The 26,039-nt window shown below is 47.1% G+C and overlaps 1 protein-coding gene across 1 annotated transcript in view; it reads right to left on the reverse strand.

The window, feature by feature from the left end:
• TECPR1 (tectonin beta-propeller repeat containing 1) overlaps nucleotides 1-21,874 on the reverse strand; it is a 36,049-nt gene extending 14,175 nt beyond the window's left edge. The window contains exons 1-16 of the mRNA XM_081887852.1: nucleotides 21,426-21,874; nucleotides 18,614-18,846; nucleotides 16,832-17,014; nucleotides 14,482-14,604; nucleotides 13,418-13,543; nucleotides 12,633-12,807; nucleotides 10,769-10,869; nucleotides 10,080-10,181; nucleotides 8,991-9,136; nucleotides 8,123-8,628; nucleotides 6,469-6,614; nucleotides 4,800-4,955; nucleotides 3,675-3,824; nucleotides 2,350-2,507; nucleotides 1,431-1,558; nucleotides 327-429 (exon numbers count right to left, since the gene is read on the reverse strand). Of these exons, the coding sequence (XP_081743978.1) occupies nucleotides 327-429; nucleotides 1,431-1,558; nucleotides 2,350-2,507; nucleotides 3,675-3,824; nucleotides 4,800-4,955; nucleotides 6,469-6,614; nucleotides 8,123-8,628; nucleotides 8,991-9,136; nucleotides 10,080-10,181; nucleotides 10,769-10,869; nucleotides 12,633-12,807; nucleotides 13,418-13,543; nucleotides 14,482-14,604; nucleotides 16,832-17,014; nucleotides 18,614-18,844 (2,534 nt within the window). The 5' untranslated portion in view covers nucleotides 18,845-18,846; nucleotides 21,426-21,874. The remainder of the gene's footprint in view (nucleotides 1-326; nucleotides 430-1,430; nucleotides 1,559-2,349; nucleotides 2,508-3,674; nucleotides 3,825-4,799; nucleotides 4,956-6,468; nucleotides 6,615-8,122; nucleotides 8,629-8,990; nucleotides 9,137-10,079; nucleotides 10,182-10,768; nucleotides 10,870-12,632; nucleotides 12,808-13,417; nucleotides 13,544-14,481; nucleotides 14,605-16,831; nucleotides 17,015-18,613; nucleotides 18,847-21,425) is intronic.
• Nucleotides 21,875-26,039: the final 4,165 nt, after the last annotated feature.

A 26,039-nucleotide genomic window follows, 5' to 3' on the forward strand; every position in this document is an offset into this window, starting at 1 on the left:
TTGGGAGCCGCCCAGAGTGGCTGGGGAAACCCAGCCAGATAGGCGGGGTATAAATAATAAATTTTTATTATTTATTTATTATTATTACTACTACTACTATTATTATTTGAAATGTTCAACACACACAGATGTGGGCAAGTCATCTTGCAAGGACTGCAATCCAGAATCAAAACCAGGTTTTGATGCTAGTTGGCAGAGCAAATGGAAATGGTTGCTTGCTTGCTGTTAAAAACAACTAAAAAAACGAACAGTCAGCCAAGTAAGACCAGTGGACTCCAATGGACGTCCCCCAAGAACTCTGAAGTTTGCCCCTCAGCACCCCGTACCTGCTGCTGTATCCAGTGACAGGATTCCACCGCTGATTCTCGTAAATGTAGACACACTTCACATCCGACTGCGAGTAAATGTTATCTGCACTGCTTGCTAGACCTACAAGACCCAGACTATTAATCACACCCTAATATTGTACATCCATTTCCCATTTTAAATAGTGATATCCTTCCCTAAATTAATATATACGGGAATGTGTATGAATGTATATGCATGTATGTGTCTATAAATACACACACACAAAATATAATACTGTGTATAATACCAGTCTGTATCTGTATTAGATTTGAAATTGTTTCTACATATGGAATTGTTTTTATTGCTGTCAAAGTGCAAGGTGATAAATAGGTTCCGCTACAGCAGAAAGGTAAACAACGTTTCTGTGTGCTGCTCTGGTTTGCCAGAAGTGGCTAAGTCATGCTGGCCACATGACCCAGGAAAACTGTCTGTGGACAAACGCCGGCTCCCTTGGCCTGTATAGCGAGATGAGCACTGCAACCCCAGAGTCGTCCGCGACTGGACTTAACTGTCAGGGGTCCTTTACCTTTATTTTTACTGTGAGATTTTATGGGAAGTAATTCATAAAGGGCCTGGAAACCAAGCCTTATGAGGAACAGTTGTGGGAATTGGGTATGTTTAGCCTGGAAAAGTGCAGATGGAGAGGAGCTATGATAGCCATCTTCAAATATCTCAAGGGCTGTCTCATGTAGGATGGAGCAAGATTGTTTTCAGGAGGGTAGACCCAAAACAGTGGCTCCAAGCTCCAAGCAAGGAGATTCTGACTAAATGTCAGGAAGAACTTTTCGACACTAAGAGCTGCTTGACAGTGGCACAGGCTCCCTTGGGAGGTGATGGACTCTCCTTCCTTGGAGGTTTTTCAGCAGAAGTTGGATGGCCCTCTGTCATGTACAATCTAGTAGATTCCTGAATTGCAAGGGGTTGCTGGCCATGTGCCAGCATGATGGCAGATATTATTATATAGTAAGATATCCCACCTGTAAATTATAATGCCAGGTCATTGGCAGGAGGGATGTCCCACCCAGGGCGCCATCTAGGGCCCCCTGGAAGTACAGAGATCAAAATGAAAATATATTTCTTACCTGAGAAGAAACTTCCTCCATATCCACCGGTGTAAACCCAGGCGGTGTGGTCGTACCCCACGCCCCAGACTATGCCGCGGCTATTGCATTCAATCATTCGGAGATGTCCGCCTATCTGGCGCCAGAACCTGCAGGACAAAAAAAAATCTGGTCAGCATTCCCCTAGGATACAGAACCATCTAAACCAGCCTTTCTCAACCTGTGGGTTCCCAGATACTGTTGGACTACAACTCCCATCACCACTAGCTAGCAAGGCCAGAGCTCAGGGATGATGGGAGTTGTAGTCCAACAACATCTGGGGACCCACAGGTTGAGAACCACTCAAATCAATCCACCTATTCTATAAAAAAACATTTATTTTAGCAATTTTAGCCCATCCCTCCAACGAGTTCGGGGAAGCACACCTGGCTCCCTCAATAGCCGTAAAACAACCTGTAAGGTAGGCTAAGGAGAGTGAGAGAGCCCTTTAATTGGCTAGGAAACCACCCCAGTAGAGACCTCTGAGTTTGTTGGAACAAGTCTGGTCTTGTCCTCTGCTGGTAAATCAAAATTTGCCATGTACCGTATTTTTCGCTCTATAAGACGCACCAGAACACAAGAAGGCACCTAGTTTTTGGAGGAGGAAAACAAGAAAAAAAATATTCTGAATCTCAGAAGCCAGAACATCAAGAGGAATCGCTGCGCAGTGAAAGCAGCAATCCCTCTTGCTGTTCTGGCTTCTGGGATAGCTGCGCAGCCTGCATTCGCTCCATAAGACGCACACACATTTCCCCTTACTTTTTAGGAGGGAAAAAGTGAGTCTTATAGAGCAAAAAATACGGTATTTGATTTCTGCCCCACCCAACCCGGCACAAAAAGGGCAAATTTGCAGCCACACATATAATCCATTAGCAAGGGAGACTTATTAAAGCTTTCTTACATTTGGTCACATGGCGTTGGGTGTGTTGCTGCCTCCATGTCGGGACTTGGCTCACTAGCGAAGATGTCCCCTTTGCAGGTCACGGACCAGATGGCCTGATGGGAGGGGGGGCCCTGGATCTGCCGGCTTTCGCAGCAGGACATGCTCAGGAGAGCCAGCTGGGAGGCACGACAGGAGGAAACATTTAGTCACGGGAACACCAGCAGTTTGAGCATTGCAGCTCCTTTAAAATACGAATCCAGATATGACACTATACATTTAAAGCAGGCCTGTCCAACCGGAAGAAGCTCAACAACTCTGGTCAATAAAATGGGGAGATCACTGCCAGTTTATTTATAGTGGGAGTTGATCGCAATCTCTTGGAAATTGGGCACCCCTGATTTAAAGCATCCTACTATGTTATTGGGACGCAGGTGGCGCTGTGGGTTAAACCACAGAGCCTAGGACTTGCCGATCAGAAGGTCGGCGGTTCGAATCCCCGCGATGGGGTGAGCTCCTGTTGCTCAGTCCCTGCTCCTGCCAACCTAGCAGTTTGAAAGCACGTCAAAGTGCAAGTAGATAAATAGGTACCGCTCCGGCGGGAAGGTAAACGGCGTTTCCATGCACTGCTCTGGTTCGCCAGAAGCGGCTTAGTCATGCTGGCCACATGACCCGGAAGCTGTACGCCGGCTCCTTCGGCCAATAAAGCGAGATGAGCGCTGCAACCCCAGAGTCATACACGACTGGACCTAATGGTCAGGGGTCCCTTTACCTTTTTACTACGTAATGGCTTTGCTTAAAGAATCACGGGAAGTGTAGTTTGCTAAGGGTGCTGTGAGTTGTTAGGAGGCCCCCAATTCCCCCTCACAGAGCCACAATTCCCAGAGTTTCCTGGAGAAGAGGGATGGATGGCTAACTGTAAAATTCTCAGAATGATTTAACCGTCTATCCCAGCCTCTCTAAACCTGTGGCCCCCCAGATGTTGTTGAACTACAACTCCCATCATTCCTAGCTAGCAAGACCAGAGCTTAGGGATGATGGGAGTTGTAGTCCAACAACATCTGGGGACCCACAGGTTGAGAACCGCTGGTCTATCCCTTTCCCCAGAGAACTCTGGGAATTGTGGGAACGAAAGGTCTAAACACCTCTCAACAGCCTCACTGAACTACGTTTCTTGGGATTCTCTGAGGGAAGCCATGAGTGATAAAGTGGTATCATACTGCTTTAAATGTATAGTGCAGATGGGAGCTTTTTTTAAAAAGGCAATATTCAAATCTGATACACAAGGGATGAATTTAAAAACATGCCCTGTTGGATTTCAGCATGCATTTGGTCTTTGAACTCACCCAGTCGTGCATCTCCTGTTCGGTGGCAGCTGCTAGTCGGATGGGCCAGCGCTGCTTGGTTTTTTCCGGCGTATACAGAGCGAAGGAATGTTTGGCCTCGTTCAGGATCTCAACCAGTATGGTGACTTCATTGAGGAACACATGGATGTACTGGGAAACACACACACACACACACACACACACACACACACACACACAATATACAAGCTTTTTTAAACTGAGGAGAGCATTTAGTAACAACTGAATCTGGGAATTTTTAAAGAATCTGGTGGAAAGCACTGGATGAAGGGTCCTAGCTCAGTGGTGGAGCACCTGCTCTGCATGCAGAAGGTCCCAGGTTCAGTCCCCGGCATCTCCAGGTAGGGTTGGAAAAGTCAGCAGTCTGGAATCTTATGGAGCCACTGCCTGCCAGTGTAGACAATACTGAACTAGACGGGCCTATGCTCAGGAATCTGCCAATATAAGGCACATTCCCACGTTCCTCACATAGGAGGCCATCATCTAAGATGGTGCCTTGTACTCCAACATGTATTTGGATAACTAGAAATAAAAGTATCCTCCCCTTTCCAAATAGTTTTGTCATGTACAGTTGTAGCTTGGATTTTGAACAGCTCAGTTGCTGAACGTTTCGGCTCCCAAAAACTGGAAGTGAGTGTTCCAGTTTCCAAACTTTTTTTGGAAGCTGAATGTCCGACAGGGCTTCCAATTGGCTGCAGGAGCTTCCTGCAGCCAATCAGAAGCCACACTTTGGTTTCCGAACGTTTTGGAAGTCGAACGGACTTAAAAATGCTAAATGCTAATTTTAGCACAATGGAAGAGATATTAATATATAAGTTATATAGGCGTGAATGCTTCATGGAGGAGAAATTAAGAATTTGGCAATCGACCCATTTGAATGGTATTGAATCTGCTTATTATGCTGCTCATTAATTATATGAAGCAAACAACACATGTTTCGGACATTTTCACAGAAACGTAGAGTACTGGAAACTTTTCTGGGGTGGGTAGGAAATCCATCTCAAATCACGTTATAAATTTGCAAAGCAAATCAGTGCATAAAATACGGACACAGTGCAGAGGGCTCGGTGTGGCTTCTCTAGAGAGAATATAGCCGCACGCCAGTACCTTCTTCTCCTCGTAGTGCATGTAATAGATGAATAGGATGCTGTCCCGTGTGCCGTCGTTCCCGGTGAACTGCTCGAGGGCCACTCGCACATCAACCCATCTGTAAGGCTTCCAGCTTCTCCACCACTGCAAGGTTCCAGTTTTGACCCAGACAGACTGGAGAGGCAAAAATGAAATGAAATGAAAGCAATGCAATGGAATAAAACCACAACTACCCCAAACCTCTCCATTCTGAAGGAAATCAGCCCTGAGTGCTCCCTGGAAGGACAGATCCTGAAGCTGAGGCTCCAATACTTTGGACACCTCATGAGAAGAGAAGACTCCCTGGAAAAGACCCTGATGTTGGGAAAGATGGAGGGCACAAGGAGAAGGGGACGACGGAGGACGAGATGGTTGGACAGTGTTCTCGAAGCTACCAGCATGAGTTTGACCAAACTGCGGGAGGCAGTGGAAGACAGGAGTGCCTGGCGTGCTCTGGTCCATGGGGTCACAAAGAGTTGGACACGACTAAACAACACCACCACCCAACAGCAGCATTTAGGTGCAGAAGCCACAAGGGGGCCAAATACCTCTGCTCCCTTTCCCTCCATTGCTCCTTCTCTTTACTACAAACAGTAGCGGGCAGAAGGTTATACTACGGTGCTTGCGCAGAAAAAGCAGACAGAGATTTCCCCCCCTCCTTCTGGGGCCATCCAGCGAAGCTGGTGGGTGGAAGGTTCCAGACAAAAGTACTTATTTATGTTCTTGAACGATGGAATTTCTTGCCACAGGATGTGCTGATAGTGATCGACTTACACAACTTTAAAAGTAGGTTAGACAGGTCAAATTCCTTTCGGCGCACCCATTGTCAGAATTGTAGGTTGTAAGCATCTTGAGGCATGGAACCTGATCCCCCCCACCGGGCCTCACTCTGTATGCTAGGGGTGGCAAACACATAGGTCCTAGAACCTCATGTGCCTCCAATCAATTTTTTTCTGGCCCTAAAGGGAATTCTACCTGCTTCTCCCCTCCTCCAAGACATGCCCCCATAACAGAGGTATAGTGGTATAGTCATGTTTACTAAAGTGGTACCTTGGGTTAAGAACGTAATTCGTTCTGGAGGTCCGTTCTTAACCTGAAACTGTTCTTAACCTGAGGTAGCACTTTAGTTAATGGGGCCTCCCGCTGCCACCGCATGACTTCTGTTCTCATTTTGAAGCAAATTCTTAACCTGAGGTACTATTTCTGGGTTAGCAGAGTCTGTAACCTGAAGTGTCTGTAACCTGAGGTACCACTGTACTATTACAGTCATACCTCAGGATGAATACGCTTCAGGTTAAGCATTTTCGGGTTGCGCTCTGCGGCAACCAGGAAGTAACAGAATGCGTTACTTCTGGGTTTCGCCGCTCGCGCATGCGCAGACACTCAAAATGACATCACCGGCATGCACAGAAGCGGCGAAATGCGACCCGCACATGGGCAGTCACGTGTTACGTTTACTTCAGGATGCGAACGGGGCTCTGGAACGGATCCCATTCGTATCCAGATGTACCACTGTAATGTCAAAACTGCATGAAAAATGTAGTTTGGAGAGTTTTCAGCTCATCTCCAAGGTCCTTCAGAGTCCCTCAGCTTGCTCATTTTGAAAGTCAAAATGCAGGAAAAGATGGCAGCCCCTCTCCACGCTTACCTGCTCGACAGCCTGTTCGTAGTGTCGGAAGTTCTCCACCTCCCGCCGAGTCCTTTCCGTGAGCTGCTGAAAGATCTGCTTCCGCCACACGGCAGTCTGTGCGGGGGTGATGGAGAGAGAGAGGGACTGCCCAGAAGAGGATAAGGCTACGGCAGAAAAGGAGGAGCACATAATTAAGGACTAGGCAACAGAACACCCAGAAGGCCTCAAGTTCAATCCCTGTCACTTTTGGTTCAAAAAGGACCAGGAAGTTGGTGATGTGAAAACTTCTGCCTGAGGCCCTGGAGAGCCACCAGAAGTCAGGAGAGACAACACTGGCTTAGACAGGTAAGCAACTGCTTCCACCTGGGGAAGGAGAGCACCTCAATGTTAGAGCAACTGCCCTGCATGCAGGAGGTCCCAGGTTCAATGCCCAGGTACAGCTGGCAATGTTCCCTATCAGAAACTCAGGAGAGCTGCTGCCTGTCAGTGTAGACAATATGGAGCTAGATGGACCACCGAGAAAGCACATGGGTTTCTGGGAACTGTGAAAGGTGCCAGGAACTGTGGCTACCTGAGAGGTAAACTACAGTTCCCAGGATTCTCTAGGGGAAGCCAAGTACTTTATATGTTTGGCATGGATGTGAGGCAACATCGTACATCCCACCGCCACACACAAACTTCATTGCCCAAAATAGGTACCAAAGTTTGAGGTAGGGTTCCAAGACCAATTACTAGGATGAAGAGAAAAAACGTAGCACTATGTTTTATCAGAAGACACTGTGTTGTTTCTCCAGATCATGGGCAGGCAAACTAAGGCCCGGGGGCCGGATCCGGCTCAATTGCCTTCTAAATCCTGTGGATGGTCTGGGAATCAGCGTGTTTTTACATGAGTAGAATGTGTGCTTTTATTTAAAATGCATCTCTGGGTTATTTGTGGGGCATAGGAATTTGTTCATTCTCCCCCCCTAAATATAGTCCGGCCCCCCACAAGATCTGAGGGACAGTGGACCAGCCCCCTGCTGAGAAAGATTGCTGATCCCAGCTCCAGATGTTACTGGACTACAACTCCCATCAGCCTCTACCACCATGCCTAACTATCAGGGATGATGGGAGCTGTAGTCCAACATCATCAAGGGACTCAACTCTGGAGAAGGCTAACTTAAAGCAAAGAGATAGCCGCACAAATGCCAGGAGTCTTGCAAATCTGAGGGAAAGGGGTCAGCCTTACTCATAGAGACTTGTCCAGGCTTCAGGCCTAGTTCTTATAAATGAATGAGACAGCAGACCCATGTCTGGAATATACACTTTCAGGCCACTTGTGAGGGTTCAATATTCCTTCACAAAAAGAAAAGAAGACCACACTAGCAGGTTGCCTAGAATCCATCTCCAGCAACATCTGGATAGTTTTCCTTGTATACTGAACTATTTTGTACTGAACAGTCATGTGAATTCCCATCTGCCGTCTTAAGTAGTACAGGCCAGACACAGGTTTACCAGACACCGCTGCACATGAAACTTAGGTGTGTCTCAACGTTAAGTCTGTGACCAAAGGATAGAGATTTAAAAGTGGGATCTTACAGGGCTGGATCAATGGGAAGGAAGGACCATAGGGGAAGTGTATACATTCAGAAGGGGACATGGAGATGGTTCAAACACTGGAAATCTCCCCCACCTGACTGCACCGTGAACCACTTGAGGGAGCTGTGTGAATCCACAAAGCAGCCTCCACCACAGACCCAGGCCCACAACGGATGTTCGTCGGCCTCCAAATGATCCTCTATGCCAACGGACAACGTGCCAAAAGAGGACAGGCTGGATGCCTCAGCCGAGGCGCTTGCAGAGGCCGCAGCTGGTTTCTTGGCTTCCTTCAGGTCAATGTTTGTCCACTGCAATTCGGCGGGTTGAGACTCTGGAACCAAGGCAGGTGCTTCTGGGACATCCGCCAGTCCTTTATCCACCACAGGGTTGGCTTCGTCAAGAGGGGATGGGACAAGATTCACAGCCGGTTCTGCGTCCGATTCCGGGGCCTGCGGGGGCTTGTTGTCACCTGCCGCACACCCAGGCAGGCAAACGTTTTCCAGAACCAGAGGTGCCTCAATATCAGACGGGAGGTCTCCATCACTTCGGAAGATGGAGTTGGTTTGTTCCTTGATGTCATCCGTGAAGAAACAGCCAGCACTTGGGGAAAGGGTGAAGAGAAAGAGATTGCACCGGATCCAAGCCCGTTATCATTCAGTAGCAAGCTTGCCAAGCCAATTATATATACAGTGGTACCTTGGGTTGTGAGCTTAATTCGTTCTGGAGGTCCGTTCTTAACCTGAAACTGTTCTTAACCTGAGGGACCACTTTAGCTAATGGGGCCTCCCGCTGCAGCAGCGTGATTTCTGTTCTCATCCTGAGGTAAAGTTCTTAACCCGAGGTACTATTTCTGGCTTAGCAGGGTCTGTAACCTGAAGTGTCTGTAACCCGAGGTACCACTGTAGTAGAAGATTATGGTTTTCGTTGTTGTTAAAAGCACATTCTCAGGGTTTCTAAGTTACCTGAGGAGACTTGTTGAGCTGCCAGTCTGCGATCGGTCACTATCTCGGCTGCAAACAATCGCTTTCCACGTTTTCCCACTCAGCTCACTTGGGGTGACGCCTTGGCGGAAATAAACGGCTCTGTCCTCACAGCTGATCCCCCAGACCTAGACAGCGAGAGAGAGAGAGAAGATAAAGCAGAAATGTGTGTGAGAGTAAGAAAAATAGATGTTCAACTCCCTTGTGGCTGACATCAGAAAAGAAGTGGCTCCCAGTCATTGCGCTGTAGCAAGTAAGAGCAACTTTATTATTTGACACAATAATATTTATTTATCTGATATATTTATGTACTGCCTAATGCCAAAATAAGCTTCAAAGCAGTTTGCAGGTATGAAAATGCGAGCATGAAAACAAAGCAGCCATAATCAGAATACAAAACCAAAACATGGAATAAAACAGCCCCATTTGAACACTGAAATATAAATAACCACAATTAAAATACACAGTGAAACGATCCCATTAAAACCACGCAGCAATTAAAACAGGAGACTCAGGCCGAGAAAAATGTTTGAGTTGACAGGTACCCCAAAAGATGATATGTAAAATAGAAAATGCAAAGATAATTAAAAATAAAATAGAAATAAACCAGATTAATGAAACCTCTGCACCTCTCCTTAGCAAATGCTTTGAATAAAATCTCTACAGATTTTAACCCTAAACTAAGTTGAGGGGATTGTTTTTCCTACACACCCAACTACCTACGACCTCACCCTTTTAACCTGAGATGCAAGGCTGCAGAACCATGCAAGCTATGGTTCTGCTCATCCCGGTTCAGTTGTAGAAGAGTCAATCCTATGAACGGGTTCAAAGTTTTTTTCTTTTTGCAGGCCTGGTTCAACTTCCAATGGGGCTAATGTTCCAGACCTGCTTGGATACCTACTCTGCTGCTTCTAAAGCAGGCACAGGCAAACTCCGGACCTCCAGATGGTTGGGACTACAATTCCCATCATCCCTAGCTAACAGGACCAGTGGTGAGGGATGATGGGAATTGTAGTCCCAAACACCTGGAGGGTCAGAGTTTGCCTATGCCTGTCCTAAAGGGAGCCTCACCTGGTCATTCAAGCCGACGTTTACCATCACCATCTCGCCAACCATCTCGATCCAGCTGGTGCCGCAAGGATTGTGAGAGTTCACACCTCTTCTGAACCAGACCTGAGGGGAGAATATCCAAATTACTGCTTGGTGGCTCCGGATTTGTCTACCAACTCTGTTCCCCTCCCCAATCGAACTCTGAAACTGGATTAAATTATGCAGAGTAGCAATACTCACATTCCTGAATTACTTTATAGGTTACACAGAAAATGGCAACGGGCTCTGTTTGCAATACGCATTTAAGGGAGTAATCATACCACTTTATAAAGTCATGGCTTTCCCGCGAAATCCTGGGAACTGTAGTTTGTTAAGGGTGCTGAGAGATGTTAGGAGACCCCCGTTCCCCACAAAGAGTTAGAATTGCCGGAGTGTTTTAACAATTATTTCCTTTTCCCAGGAAACCAAGGGAACTGGATTAATAAATCACAGCAACATATAATGAAGATTCCCCAGTCTTTTTAAACGTGGAATAGGGGACAGGACAATTTTTTAAGGTACAAAGATACTGCCCTGGGTGATGGGGAATGGCTGACTGTTATCCTAAATTGTTGTTTTCAATTCCTCTCTTCTGTCACGAGGACTAGAAACATAGCCAGCACTAAATGAAAGGAAACCTTAAACCACAATTGTGTCTCAAAGCTTCTTACTTTTCGGTCTTTGGTAACTGCCCAAACAACATTCACACCCACTGACACATGTAAGATTCCATTCTCTGGGACTGGAGGCTCCACAATCGTCCAAGAAATTCCTGTCAGAGGAAAAAGCAAGAGAACAATTTGAAACCCTAGTTCAGTCCCAAACAAAAAGAAAAATATGATGCTTTTATTTGCTTTTTACTTTGTAAATTTATGCCCTCAAGAAAAACGCGCTTTGGAAAGCAAGGGATACGAAATACACATCAAACCATCAACAAAATGTGAACCTTGTGCTCCCTTGGGAAGAAGGGCAGGATATAAACTTAACAAAATAAAATAAACACCTGCAAATCCAAACCACTTAAAGACATCTCCTTCATAATCATAGTAATAAGCTGGCACAAAGGCAACAATAACCCATCATAAGTTAAGCACACAAAACCCAGAGCAAACTATTGTTTCTACACCTCAGTCCGTGGGTTTTAAAGGCCTCTTTGGAGCTACCGATGGATGGTGCCTGCCTCACTTGACGTGGGATTAAATACCACAACATTGGAGCCACCAGCAAAAAGGCCCTGTTCCCCAGGCAGACTGTCTTTCCAGGAGAGCACCTAATCAGGGTCTCTGAAGCAGATCTTAAGCTATGGACTTAAAAGCAGATGGCACCGGGAGGGTGAGGCGGCAGGGAGCTTGGCAAGGTTCATGCGCAGCAACGGAGCACCTGATTGGCTCCTCACCCTCCCGGTAACTGACAGATGTGTGGCGCTGGGAAGCCAGGTGAGCAACGAACGCTGCTACAGCCTTTAAGTCACCTGATCCTAAACAGTTCAGCGCTTGAAGGTCATGGTCAAAAGCCTCCCGTGACTGCAAATGTGTGGGATGTAATCCACTGGGAGCAGTCAAATACAACATTCCTTGTTTTGCTAGAGTGGACATGCAAGGGGATGTTTGGTCCAGCCAGTCAAAACTTCCTGTTCCTCGCATCCTTCCTCGCATGTGACTAGTGGGTGGGCGTGACCTTTCCAGACTTGGTAAAAGGACAAGGCATGCTGCCACTCTCTCTTATTTTCCATCTTCCTTTCGTCCTGCGAACTTCCCGGACTGCTAACTGCAGCCACTAAGTCAACCCACATATGGGGTAACCCTGTTTGTATATGCTTGTAACTTTAAGCCTTCAGCCTGCCTTCAGGGATCACACTGTGCTCTGCCTGATCGTGAGTAAACTATCTTTTTATTGCTTATGAATAAGACTGTGCTGAGACGCGGGTGGTGCTGTGGGTTAAACCACAGAGCCTAGGACTTGCTGATCATAAGGCTGGCAGTTCGAATCCCCGAGACGGGGTGAGCTCCCATTGCTCGGTCCCTGCTCCTGCCAACCTAGCAGTTCGAAAGCACGTCAAAATGCAAGTAGATAAATAGGTACCGCTCCGGCGGGAAGGAAAACGGTGTTTCTGTGCGCTGCTCTGGTTCGCCAGAAGCGGCTTAGTCATGCTGGCCAAATGACCCGGAAACTGTACGCTGGCTCCCTCGGCCAATAAAGCAAGATGAGTGCCGCAACCCCAGAGTCAGTCACGACTGGACCTAATGGTCAGGGGTCCCTTTACCTTAAGACTGTGCTGTCTTTATTATTTTAGGAGGGATTCAAGGGGTCTTACCAGGAAAATATGAGAAGACATTTCAATCTGGACAAGCCAGCTTGAATTGCGTATTGTCTTAAGAAACTTACACGAGTTTGCAATGAGTTTTCTGCTGTGCGTGAGAAGGGGAATGTAAACTCTGCTAAATAAAGGAATTTGCTCAAGCAAGTTAGGAAGGAGATTAATAAACAATATATCCTCTCCTAACACCCTGAACATTCCCACAAAATGGAGCTTACCTTGAGGGTTGTTCCTGTCAATACCTTCCCTCACAATCGCCTGCCCTTCCCAAAGAGTTCCCCAGAGAAGGTCGTACGGCCCGCAGCTGATCTGGACAGCTTCACCAGGGGTAGCAATTAAAGACCACGAAGAACCTTCCGGATTGTGATGGCAGACGTCTTCCCTGTACCAGACCTGAAGTGAGGGGGGAAACGTGTAGCCTTCAGGAATGGCAACTGTTGATTTTATATGTTTGTCTATTTAATTTTGTATTTTATATAAATTTCCACCGTGCCCTTCCTCCCAAACGGGAGCCCAGAGCGGCAAATAACACCTGTAATTTAAAAAATAAAACAAAAACGTATTTAAAGTATTCTGCCTGCCCCTGCCTGCCAGAGGCTACTGCTGCAAAGTTGCCCTCATGGGTATGTATCTCTTGGGGAGGGATGAAAAAAGTTCTAGATCAGTGCTTCTTCAGCTGTTTTTGAACTACAACTCCCATCATCCCTAGCTAGCAAGACCAGTGGTCAGAGATGATGGGAATTGTAGTCCAAAAACAAATGGAGACCCAAAGGTTGGGAAACAACTGTTCTAGATTGTATCCAATACTACTCCAACTCAAAAGAAGACACACTGAAATTAATGAACCTAAAATGAGTTGTGTTCATTAGTTTCAATGGGTCTACACTGAGTAGGACCAGCACTGGCTAGAGCCCTCTGAATTCCTGATGCAGATCAGCTGATGGATGGATGGACTAACACTCTCTTGCCATACGCAAGAATCCCGAAGGCAAATAGGTGTTACCTTTCCTTGCAAAGACACGGCCCAGACTGACAACCTTCCCACTGGCTCGTCTGTAATCTCCCATCCTCCGACGGAAAGATCATTGAAAGGATCCGGCAACTGTGTGGGATCCTGTTGGGATGGAATCTACAGCAGCAAGAGCAGAAAACATGCTTTGAATTACTTTCCTGTTGATACAGAGTCGACATTCTTCCCAGGTGAACTTATTGTTTCTTATTAAGAGCTGCTCATTTAGAAATTGCTTGCAGTTGGTGTTACAATATGCCCTCTAACAACATATGGGGTCCCAAGGTTGAAAAATAATATACCATATTTTTTGACCTATAAGACTCACTTTTTCCCTCCTAAAAATGAAGGGGAAATGTGTGTGCGTCTTATGGAGCGAATGCAGGCTGCGCAGCTATCCCAGAAGCCAGAACAGCAAGAGGGATCGCTGCTTTCACTGTGCAGCGATCCCTCTTGTTGTTCTGGCTTCCGAAATTCAGAATGTTTTTTTCTTGTTTTCCTCCTCCAAAAACTAGGTGCGTCTTATGGTCTGGTGCATCTTATAGAGCGAAAAATACGGTAAATAATATTACAACTATCCTTCCCGGGGGGGGGGGCATGTCACTACAAAATCGGCCAATGGGATGCAGGGGTAAATGTAATGGATGTGAATGGAATGAAAGGATGGATTAGAGGCGAAGTTGCTGGAACCCTCCGCACCAAAATATCTTGTTGCAAGTCCCACTGGTTGCGACGTTAAATTTAAAAAATATATGCTTTCTGCCAAAACTCGCAGGGCAGTTCAGAAACACTAAATGCCTCAACCCAGATGGAAGGCAAAGGAAAAACCCGGAAACAGCATCCCCCAAGAGCCTGGAAGAATAAAATCACCTTTGCCCGGCATCAACACAATCAGGTGGACACCACTGAAAAGGCCCTGCTGCAAGGAATCCGGGGTTTGATCTTAGGTTGTGCAGCATAGCCACTGCAAAAGGCCTTGAGCCAACCCTGACCACCGCCAGACACACTGCAAATTTGAAAAATGGATGTTGGGGGGGAGGGGGAAGGGGGAGAGACACCTTTGCCCATGTATCTCGCGACTTGTATCTCCGGTACCGAATCCACCGCCTCCGTCGCACACAGGAATTCCACCTCTTGTCTTTGGTATAGGTAGCTGGGAAATCTATAGCGTATGTCCAGCCCTGAAAAAGGAAAAAGAAGGAAGGGGGAGAGAGCAGTCAGAAAAATATTTTTGTCAAGTATTGAGTTTACCAGGAAAAAAAACACCTCAATATACTCTAGGCACGAACTAAGCACCAACCTCTGGCAAAATTAGCAACGCTGCTCTTACAAAGCAGCTTTTAATCCACCAATACATAATCACAGAATTGTAGAGTCGGAAGGGACCCCATGGGTCATCTAGTCCAACCCCCTGCAATGTAGGAATCTCAGCTAAAGCGTGTTGCGATCCGATTGCTTGCTCAGCCTAATAAGAACCACTAATCAACCTAGCCTGGTTCTCGTGACACATTCAATCAGGGACCAGGAACTTCAGGCTTGGGCTGCACATGTGGCCCTCCAAGTCTCGCTATCTGGCCCTCTCTCCAGCCTACACTTTCTCCCCAGGCCAACACCCTTCACTAGCTTGACTTTGCACTGTCCTTGAGTATTTTTGCCTGGCTGGAATTTGCCCTTCAACTCTCATCATTCCTCTTCCTTGCCTGGATGGAGGACAGAGAGGGGTGTGCGAGTCAGTGCATACTGTACAAAGGAAAAAATTATACCCATTGCCCAACTTTTGCACCTCACCCTGCACGGCAGTGGCATGTGGCCCTGGGAAGATTGCCAAGAAGGAAACACACATCTTTTGTTCTGAAAAAGGTTCCCTGCCCCAGTTTTAAACAATAGGTTAAAGTAAACTAGGGCTTAATGTGAGCTTACACTTTGCTCCTCCACTGCTCTTAACTTCAGTGCCCCCAGAGAGGAAATAAACTAGAGGTTGACTTGCCGTTACATGTGAACCACTGCTTATGGTTTGTCTGTCTCCTGGCAAATCATGATGGTAAGAACAAACCATGGTTTACTAGGAAACCACGAGTGCCGGTTTGCACATAAACTGGGCTAGGGAGAGGCTGCCTGATGTTGAAGCTGGGCTTCTAACACTTATAAAGAATAACCTCTGCAATAGCAATACTATCCCTCTAAGGTAGCTTTCTTAACCTGTGGGTCCCTAGATGTTGTTGAACTATAACTCCCATCACCCCTAGCTAGCAAGGCCAGAGCTCAGGGATGATGGGAGTTGCAGTCCAACAACATCTGGGGACCCACAGGTTGAGAACCGCTGCCTAAGGCAAGGGGCGACAATAGCTTTGGCCTGGTGGGTCAAAGCCCGGTGCTGTGGGTGCCAGTCACAAAAAAGCTGATGTAGCATGACAGCTTCAACGTAGGATAGGTCCATCCAGGGCAAAGGTGAACTGGGCAGCAGCTGAGACCAAATAGTCTCTTGTGCACTGCAGATTTTGAAGAGGATATTTACTGATACCTTTTGTTGGTCTCCTAGGTGATGTTGGTGGCCACAATGATGTCCACGGACACAATTTTTGCGGCCTGTCCTCTAAGGCTACAATCCTAGACATGCTCACTTGGGTGTAAACCCCACTTAAATCAGTGGAAACAGACTACTCGCTATACTTCATAGGGGACAAGTCCCTCTGAAATCAGTGCAACTTCCAAACAACCGCAGTTAACAAACTCTGCACATTTTATCTATTAATAACCACAATGCACAGAACTATCACAAGAAGAATAACACAATAATGAAGGTTGCTTGACGTCAATACAGATTTGCAGGTACAAGAATCTTTTTGTTATTATTTATTAAATTTGTCTACTAAAGCTAACGAGCCATCTGTTGCTACCCAAATCTAAGGACTTCCCGGCGCTGTTGGATTCCAACACCCACCATTCCAGCGACTGGAGGGTTAATCAGTTGTTAATTTGATGTGCGCTCCAGCATCAGCATAAAAAGAGTGCAGAAGGGTTATAAGAAAAGATAACTGGAATGGTAGCTGTAATATTCCCAAAATGGAATAAGTAGTACTAGGAGAAACAACCTTGCCGTGACGTCACAGACACTATCCAATAGGCGCCTATACAGCAGAGCAACTGCTGAGTCAACATAAGGCTGCTTGCTTGTACACTCACAGTTCCTGGGTAAACCTAGCCTTTGGAGATGCCCTGAAGGCCTTTGACCTAGTGGTCCCTGCTTTCTACTACAAATAGCAGCCCCAGCTCAACGCCCCCTGGGTAGCAAGTATGAATGCAGCAATGTATTATGGAAGCAAGACAGTAACCCCTCCCCTTCAACATTGCTCCCTCCCTCCCTCCTCGCAAGAGGACGTGGATCCCTTTTCGATATTTTGCACCTACCCCTTTCTCTGTGGGGTCCCCTCCAAAATTTTCATCCACATACCAGTCAGCTTCCCATTCCCAGTGAGGCGACGGCAACTCAAAGCTTTCGAGCATCTGATGCTTCAGCCCACTCACATCGCTCCACTGCCAGCGGTCACTGGGCAATAACTTCTCGCAGAAGCCAATCACGGGATTCCAGCGCTGCCAGGGAGTGAACAAGAAAACAATCACGTATTGTACACTCTCTTAACCTCAGGTCCCCAGGCGTTGCTGGACTACAAATCCTATTGTCCTCTGCTGGTGTGGCTAATGGATGATGGGAGTTGTAGTCCAGCGACATCTGAAGGGCCACAGATGTTTGATTTAGACCCACATTGGTAACCTTAGATTGCCTCTGCCTGGAGAGTACATTTTGGGGCTCCAATATTCAACAGATTAAATCAATTAAGAAATCATTCGTTCAGCTGAACAAGTTGAACGGCTCAGGACTGCAATACTTCAAGGACCTCCTCTCCCCATATAAACCAACCCGGATTCTGCAATTATCATATGAGGTCCTCCTTTGTGTGCCTCCTCCATGTGAGGTGCATCACGAGACTGGGCCTTTTTTGCAGTGGCTCCCCGTTTGTGGAATGCAAAGATATACTCCAGGAAGGTTCGCCTGGCACCTTCATTAAATATTTTTAGGCACTAGGGGAAAACATTCCTCTTCAACCAGACCATTGGCTGATTAATATTCCACAGCTTTTTAAAATTGTTTTTTTTGGGGGGGGTATTGTTCTGCTTTGTTTCTGTTTTAACTATTTATTTGTGCTTTTATCCTGAATTTTTATCTTGTGAACCACCCTGAGATGAATATATAAATTTAAGAAATAACAATAAAAAAATAAAAAGTACCCCATTAGTCAGCCAACAGATTTCCAGGATATATGCGCACAAACTTTAAAAGTAAAAGCTTGAGTGAAGACTCCAAAATTATATAAGGGTGGATCTACACCCAGGGAGGAAACCCACTATAGATACCATATTTACACGAGGCTGCCTGTGGTTTCTGATAAACTTTCAAATAGCACTTAAAGACAAACTGCAACAAAAAACAACAACAGGAAAACATTGAAGGAATGCCAAATTAAAACACAACACATTCTGCACTCAAATGTTACTGTACGGGACAAAGCATGAATGAGAAGCTCTGTTAGATATAGGGCAGGCATCTCTAGACCCACTGATGCTACTTGAATGTTTCTGCCTGGCTGGAATGTGTCCTTGAACTCTGATAATGCATTGTTTGGACAGAGGACAGAGAATAACGGCGTGAGTAACAGTGGGCGTGTGGAAACTAGCCTACTTTACTGAAGATAGTAATATTTACACGGTGGCTCCACCTAATTCTGCTGGGAAGCAACAGGCTTATGGCCCTCATGCTTTTGGGCTTCCCAGAGGAGAAGAAGAGTTTGGATTTGATATCCCGCTTTATCACTACCCGAAGGGGTCTCAAAGCAGCTATCGTTCTCCTTTCCCTTCCTCCCCCACAACAAACACTCTGTGAGGTGAGTGGGGCTGAGAGACTTCAGAGAAGTGTGACTGGCTCAAGGCCACCCAGCAGCTGCATGTGGAGGAGCAGGGAAGCAAACCCGGTTACCAGATTACAAATCCACCGCTCTTAACCACTACACCACGCTGGCTCTCTGACTGGTCACAGGATGCTGGAATAGACAGGGTTTGGGTCAGATCCAGCCGGGCCCTTCTTAGCTTTAACAGCCGGCTTCTATTGTGGGCTCAGCCCTTTCCTTTGCATACCTGATTCTCGTAGGTTTCTTCCTGGTACCGGATGGGGACGTCGTTGGAGTGGATGTAAACGTAGACCTGGTGGTCGCACGCAATTCCCCAACAGCACTGCTTGACGGCAGAAACCCTCTTGAACTCCAGCTCCCCATCTCTGCAGAGTTCCCAGTACTGGCCGGCGGTGGAGAGCGTGTAGACGCGGCCGAAGATATCGACCGCCCACAGGAGAGAACCGGACATGCTCATGGCTGGGAAAGCAAAGGGAGAGGGAAGGAAGCACAAGTATGGAGGCCGGATCCAGTTTCTTTGAAGTCTGCCCCTCGCTTCAGGCTGACTGTTGAAGGCTGCGGCTTGTAATGCAAAAGGCTTAAGGGTAAAATCCCATACCTACTTAACCTGGGAGTAAGTCTCACTGAACCCAGTGGGACTTACTTTTTGAGTAGGCAGGTATTGAAATTGAAATATTGAAATACCGTATTTTTCGCTCTGTAAGATGCACCAGTACCAGACGCACCTAGTTTTTGGAGGAGGAAACAAGAAAAAAATATATTCTGAATCCCAGAAGCCAGAACAGCAAGAGAGATCACTGCACAGCGAAAGCAGCGACCCCTCTTGCTGTTCTGGCTTCTGGGAAAGCTGTGCAGCCTGCATTCGCCCCATAAGACGCACACACATTTCCCCTTACTTTTTAGGAGGGAAAAAGTGAGTCTTATAGAGCAAAAAATATGGTACTTTATTGTCACTTGTACAACTTGTATACAGTGAGATTACACGAGCACCCCCCCTACTCAGCTCTCTTAGTCTTAATTCCCCTCGTTTACTGACGCACGCCCACCCAACCCAAAAGTCAGTTGCCCTGTTGTTATCTTTTCATTCAGCAGCCTAACAGCCCACAGATAGAAGCTGTTCTTTACCCTGTTGGTGCAACTAATCATGCCTCTATATCTTCTGTCCAAGGGCAGGAGATCCAGAAAGTGCCGGCCAGGGTGTGAATCATCCCTGAGAATTTTCTTCACTCTCCTGAGGCAACGTTCTTCCACTATTTCACCCATAATATCTTGTGCTGTATTCACCACCCTCTGTAGGCACTTCCTATCAAATGATGTCAAACCAGCGTACCACACCGTGATGCAGTAGGAAAGGACACTTTCTATTGTGGACCGGTAAAAGGAGATCATCAAATGTTGATTGACAGCGTTCTTCCGCAAGACTCTGAGGAGATGGAGTCTCTGTTGGGCTTCCTTAACCACTTGGGTTGTATTGATTTTCCAAGTAAGGTCTTCAAGGAGATAAACTCCTAGGAATTTAAAGGAAGAGACTCTCTCCTTGCAGGGTAAGGCTGTACAGTGCTGCATGCTAACACTGGTTGGGCCCCACCTTTTCTCTCAGCCCCCCCCCCCCCGGATCCTTGACAGATTGGTTATCAAGCCTTTGTTTAAATACCTCCAGTGACGGAGAGCCCCACCTTTCTAACCAGGAAACTTTGACACTGCATTTAATACCCATTTGATTCAGGCCTTCGACTGACCTGAAAACCAGCAAAATAATATCGGACTTGGATTGGAGAAGGTTCAAGTGCCCACTTAGTCACAAATTCACTGGGCCACCTTGAGCAAGCCACTACCTTCCATGGCCTGTAGACTACCTCACAGGGTTGTTGAGAGGATAAAATGGGAAGAGGGGAACCAATGGATTCAAGTAACAAGAAATCGGATTCTGACTTAACATCAGGAAGAACTTTCTGAACGTAAAAGCTGTTAAGACAGTGGAAGGTGGACTCTCCTTCTTTGTATGTTTTTAAGCAGAAATTGGGTGGCCACCTGTCATTTATGATCTAGTTGAGATTCCTGCATTGCACCAGATGACCCTCAGGGTCCTTCCAACTCTACAATTTGATGACTCTATGAAATGGAATCAAATCTATCTGTGGGCTCCTGCATTGGGCTCCCCATGGGCATCTGCTTGGCCACTGTGAGAACAGAATGCTGACTCGATGGGCCTTTGGCCTGATCCAGAAGGGTCCTTCTTATGGCTGGACTGACCCTCTTCGATATACGCACCTCAGTCACCTTTGGAGAAAGAATGCCCAGAGGGTGTAGGGAGGAGAGGGGTGCTGTGTTGGCACAGGGAAGCAGAGATCAGCACAGCTCGGTTTTGAAGCTGGATGCAGAAGGAGCGAGCCTACTCTGTAATTCTGTACACACACCTACTTGGAGATAAGCCACACTCCACTGAACAGGTAGCCAGGTCAGGAGCATCCCAGACCCTGAGATTGCAGGGACCAAACCTGAGACCTAGGGGTAGCCCCGGGTGATGTCATGGGGAGGTGAGACCTAGAGATGGGGGTTAATTGGGAAAGAAAGGGGACGAGGGTAGCAAAAACAAAACAAAAACCCTCCCCAATGTCTATGCTACAATTTGCAACCGGCTCCTGCCAGTCTGAAGCTTGCAAGCTTCATGCACGGCCTTCTTGATTTTTATTAATTTATCATCATCATCATCATCAATCGCGTCCCCGCCCACCTGGAGATTCAAGCCCCTCCACCTGCCGCCTGGAGGTGGCGAGGCAAACCTGGAGCCTTCAGGCCAGACCCTGCTGCCGAGGAGGCACGCACCGGGCGGCGCTGTCAGCTGCCACAGCAAACGAGGCGTCGGAGAGGTCATGTGCCATTGCATCTCTGAAAACGCAAAGCTCAGCGACCACCATAAGAAAACCGAAAGTTATGGCCGCGAAGGGGCCCGATGCGAACTGCGACCTACGATGGAGCATCCCAGCCAAACCCGAGAAGCTCGCCTATTAGCCCCGCTCCTTTTCTAATCTCCTTACCTGAACGTCCAGCAGGACGGCCGCTTTGGGCTTTTCCTCCACGTCTTGCGCACCGGGAGCGGCGGCGGCAGCAGGAGACGCGCGCAGCTCCGGCCGCTGCCTCCACCAGCAACCGCAAGCTGGATGGAGGACGAGGAAATCCGGGCCAACAGGAGCCGCCCGCTCATTGGCCGAGAGCTCGAAGCCCTCCGCTGCTATTGGCTGCGGGCGGAATCAGATGGATACATGGCGTTCTATTTTCCTGCACAGTGTTCTATCTCCCCCCTGCGTCGTAAGGCGAGCCGTCCGCCCTCCCACGACCGGCTGCTCCCGTACCACGTCAAGGGGTGTGCGCAAGAACTGTTTGTGGTGGGCCATCTGGCTCTCGGTTTTTTTTTCTTCTCACTTTCTCTTTCCAGTTTCTGCATCTGGAATAAAAAGAGAAGTAGGAAGGAGTTGGCTGGAAGAGCTTATTGCTTTTGCCTGCGAATATGTTAACGTGCTTTGTTTTGTGCTCTTGTTGTTGTAAACCGCCCCGCGATCCTGGGATGAAAGGCGGTATAGAAATTGAATAAATGAACGAGCCCTCTGATTGCTTATTGCAGTTATCCTCGCACCCATCCACCCTGCATGGTAGGTTAGGCTGTGGGAGGCAGTGTACTGGACCCCATGGTCACCCAATGAGCTTTGTGGCTGAGTGGGGATTCGAACCCTGATCTCCCTTAGATGGTAGAGCATGGGACCCAGGGCCGTAGGTTCGAGTCCCATATTGGGAAAAACAATTCCTGCATTGCAAGGGGTTTGATTGGATTACCACTGTGATAGGAAATTTTAGGTCTTAGGTATATGGTAATGTTCATAACCGCACATACATAGATCAGCACAGGAAGACCGACCTGAAGCCATTTTGATTCCTAAACTGAGCAAATGTTTTCTCTGCAAGGTCAAAGGGAAATGGAAAAGCCTCCCCATTGTCTTTTCCTTCACAAATCCTGTCTTAAGGGTATGTCTGTGTTTGAATAGGGTGTGAGCCTGTGACATGGCCCAAGAACTAAGCATTTATCACTACAAAAGACTGGCCAGGCTCCCCAGGCAATCCAATCAAGTAACCTGCCAGACAGGAGATAAACAACAACAGGAGAAAAACAACATTCAAATTTCTGTTTTACACGGCCTTTTCTGTGATGTAGGTGTGATGTATCTGAGGGGTGGTCTTAGGTTACACCCCTTTTGTGTGATGTATGTATGATGTTTCTGGGGGTGGTCTTGATCTACAGGATGGGAATTTCAAAAGTCTTTATAAGGCCTTTCACACCATTTTTCTGGGTCCTTCCTCCTCTCCTGCGGGTGAGGGGAGCACCCTGTTGCAACAGTTCAATAAAGATCAGGCTTACTAGCTGCTTTGCTTCTCAATATTCTCTGGTTGGCCTCTGTTATTCTCTCCTACCAACAGGGAACCTATGTAAGGACTCTACATGGGCTCTTGGATACCCCATAAGGGAAAAGGGCAATTTTTGTTTACAACACCACCCAACTCTACAATTCTATGATCTTATGAAATAGCTCCCCCAGGTCATAGCCCAACACTCTGTTACACCACGCTGGCTCTCCAGAAGATTGGACTACATCTCCCATCAGCCTCATCTAGCATGGCCCGTGGTGGTAAATGATATTGAGCAGGAACCTCAGGCCCAAATGTCGCCCTCTTGGCTCTCTCCAGGCCACACCTCTCCTCAGCCACACCCTTTATCCTGGCCATACCCCTCACTGGCTTCCTTTGGCACTCTCTCTGAGGTTTTGCTTTGATTCTGCCTGGTGAGAATGCGTCCTTGCTTTCTAATAACGCCTCTTTTGTTGGCTTGCAGGGAGAAGGCGCATAGAAACAAGTCCAGTGTACATAGGCAAAGTTGTTGGCCCTGGCGTGTACCTGGCAAGGTTGCCTAGAAGAGAAGGAGGTCCCTGGGCTGAACCAAGTTTCCCTACCTTAGTCAAGGACGATGGGAGTTGTAGTCTGGCAACAACTGGAGGGTTACCGTTTCCCCACCTCTCCCTTAGGGCCTTTGAACTAGGGAGGTGTGCCAAAGTCTTCGTGGAAAGTTGGGTTCTCAGGCAGGATTTGGAAGAAGTGAGAGCGGCAGCATCTCACAAGCTTTGTTGAGAGAAGCACCTCAAAGTCTGGGGGAAATTAAATGCACTTTGGTTCCTGCTCACAGCACCCCGTTCGCCCTGTTCATAACATCCCAGTCACCGTTTTCCCCTGCCCTACATCATTCTGTGTGACTGCCAAGTAATTTAACTTCACGCGAGGTTTAATAAGGAGGGGGCAAAGGATTCCATTTGATAATCCATCGGCATGTGACCAGATGGCAGCCGCCTCTGAAAGCAGAATTGATACTGTCTCCCCGCCCTTTCCTTTCTAAGCAGACAAGGCTGCTTTCCTTGAAATGAGAACATTTCCTGCTGATGAAAGATGACAAAGGACGAGCCTGTCTGAAAAGGGTATGTGTGTGTGATGGGCTTAAGGAGAGACCCATAACTCAACAGGAGAGCATATGCTTTGTATGCTGAAGGTTGAATCCAGCGATACATCCGGTTAAAACAGATCAAGCAGTAGGTGGGAACAAAAATTCATTTTCCTGTTGCTCTGGAGGGCTGCCAGTCAGAACAGACAATATGGGGCTCCCTGCATTGCAGGGAGTTGGTACTAGATAGCCCTCGCGATCCAAAATATTGATTGTACTTCTGCAGAACTTAGGGTTCTGCCAAGCATGCCGATTCTGGTTTCTCAGTGCTCTGTTTCAGGCTCAGTTTCTGCCAGCCACCTTCGCTTGTTACTTGGAAGAGGAAGGATGGCCTTTAAGAACAAACTTACAGAGAACAGGTCCAGCAAGGACTATTAGTCACGAGAGCTAAATGGAGCCTACACGCTCAGAGGCTGTATATCTGAACAACGGATTCTAGGCACGTATAACGGGGAGTCTTGCATTTGGGCCTGCTTGTGAGCGGCTCCCCAAAATATGTGTGAACAGTTGGACTGCAAGGGGATAAGGGGAGGGGGTTCAGCTCTTTCTCCTTGTGTGACTATTACAGCAATAAAAATGGACTCCAGGTGCTCGTTTATATGTGAATGTGGCAGACACTTGAGGGCTTAGGGCCCTCATACCTACGGGACCGCCTCTCCTAGCATGTCCCGCAGAGGACCTTAAGGTCCATGAATAACCATAGTTTAGAGGTCCTGGGTCCTAAGGAAGTCAGACTATCCTCCACCAGGGCGGGGCCTTTTCAGTGATGGCTCCGACCTGGTGGAATCCTCTGTCCCCTGAGACTAGGGCCCTTCAGGATTTAATCTCCTTCAGTTGGGCCTGTAAAACAGAGCTATTCTGCCTGGCCTTTAATTTGTATTCAGCCTGATCTTTTATTTCCCTTCCCTTCTCTTCCCTCCCCCTCCCCTTTTATGAAGATCACCTGCTCTGAGACCCCACAGCTAACTCTCCCCTGGCCTCTTCGCTGGCCCAAGTAGGACCAATTCAGCCAGCTAGCCCTGGGGATTATCTAATTGATTTTTGATTTTTATTGTCATTCATGTTTTTATACTCTATGCTGTTTTTATAATTGAGTGTTTTAAAGTGTTTTAAATTTGTTGTTGGCCACCCTGAGGCCAGTTTTTGAACTGGAAAGGGCAGGGTATAAATATTCTTATTATTATTATTAAAGCAAGTGTTGCTTTCTTAATCACATCTGCTTTTGTCCTGTGAAAGGCCACTTTCTCAACTCAAACCACATCAACACAATTTTGCAGACTGCAGCTCACATTGGTTCTAGCCAACAGGGAGGATGGGAGGTGTTACCAGATGTTAGCTACCCCTTCTGATTCAAAAAAAATCAAAGGGTCATAGTTGGAAGGGACCCTGAGGATCATCTAGACCAACCCCTTGCAATGCAGGAAAATGCAGCTGTCCCTTACGGGGGATCGAACCTGCAACCTTTGTGTGATCAGCACCGCACTCTAACCAACTGAGCTATATAATGTGGCACTAGTAATATAAGCCATTACTTGTTTGCTAATTGCATTTATAGCCCACCTTTTTCTTCAAGGAGCTACAAGGCTTTCCCCTTCGAGTCCCACAACAACCCAGTGAGGTAGGTTAAGCTGAGAGCCAGCAAGCTCCATAGTTGAGTGGAGATTTGAACCCTGGTCTCCCAGGTCCTAATCTGTTGCACCACACTGGCTCTGTTGCACCACTGAGCTGTTACGTTCTGTCTCTCTATTGGACTGCAACATCAGTAGATCAAATGGCGAAGGTTAATCCATTATTTTCTGTTCAGTTAAAAAGGGCGGCGTTAATTAACCGAACATTATTTTTTAATTAATTTGTGGTTTTAGTTAATCACAAAGGACAGAATGCCTCTTTTGAGATGGGGATTCCCTCCTAGAACACCCCTCCAAATGCCCCTGCTACTGAGTTGTTAAATAAATAGAAATCTTTTTTTTAAAAAAGTGAATTTACTTGTGCACAAATTTATAGAAGTTTCATTGATTACAACTCACTTGCAATGAAAACCATTCTGCGATATTTTATTTACGAGCTGGAAGTTGACAACTACCCCTAGGAATAAATAAATAAAGTATAAAAC

This window comes from Podarcis melisellensis, assembly GCF_964234715.1.
Source record: "Podarcis melisellensis genome assembly, chromosome: 14".
Taxonomy (NCBI): Eukaryota; Metazoa; Chordata; class Lepidosauria; order Squamata; family Lacertidae; genus Podarcis; species Podarcis melisellensis.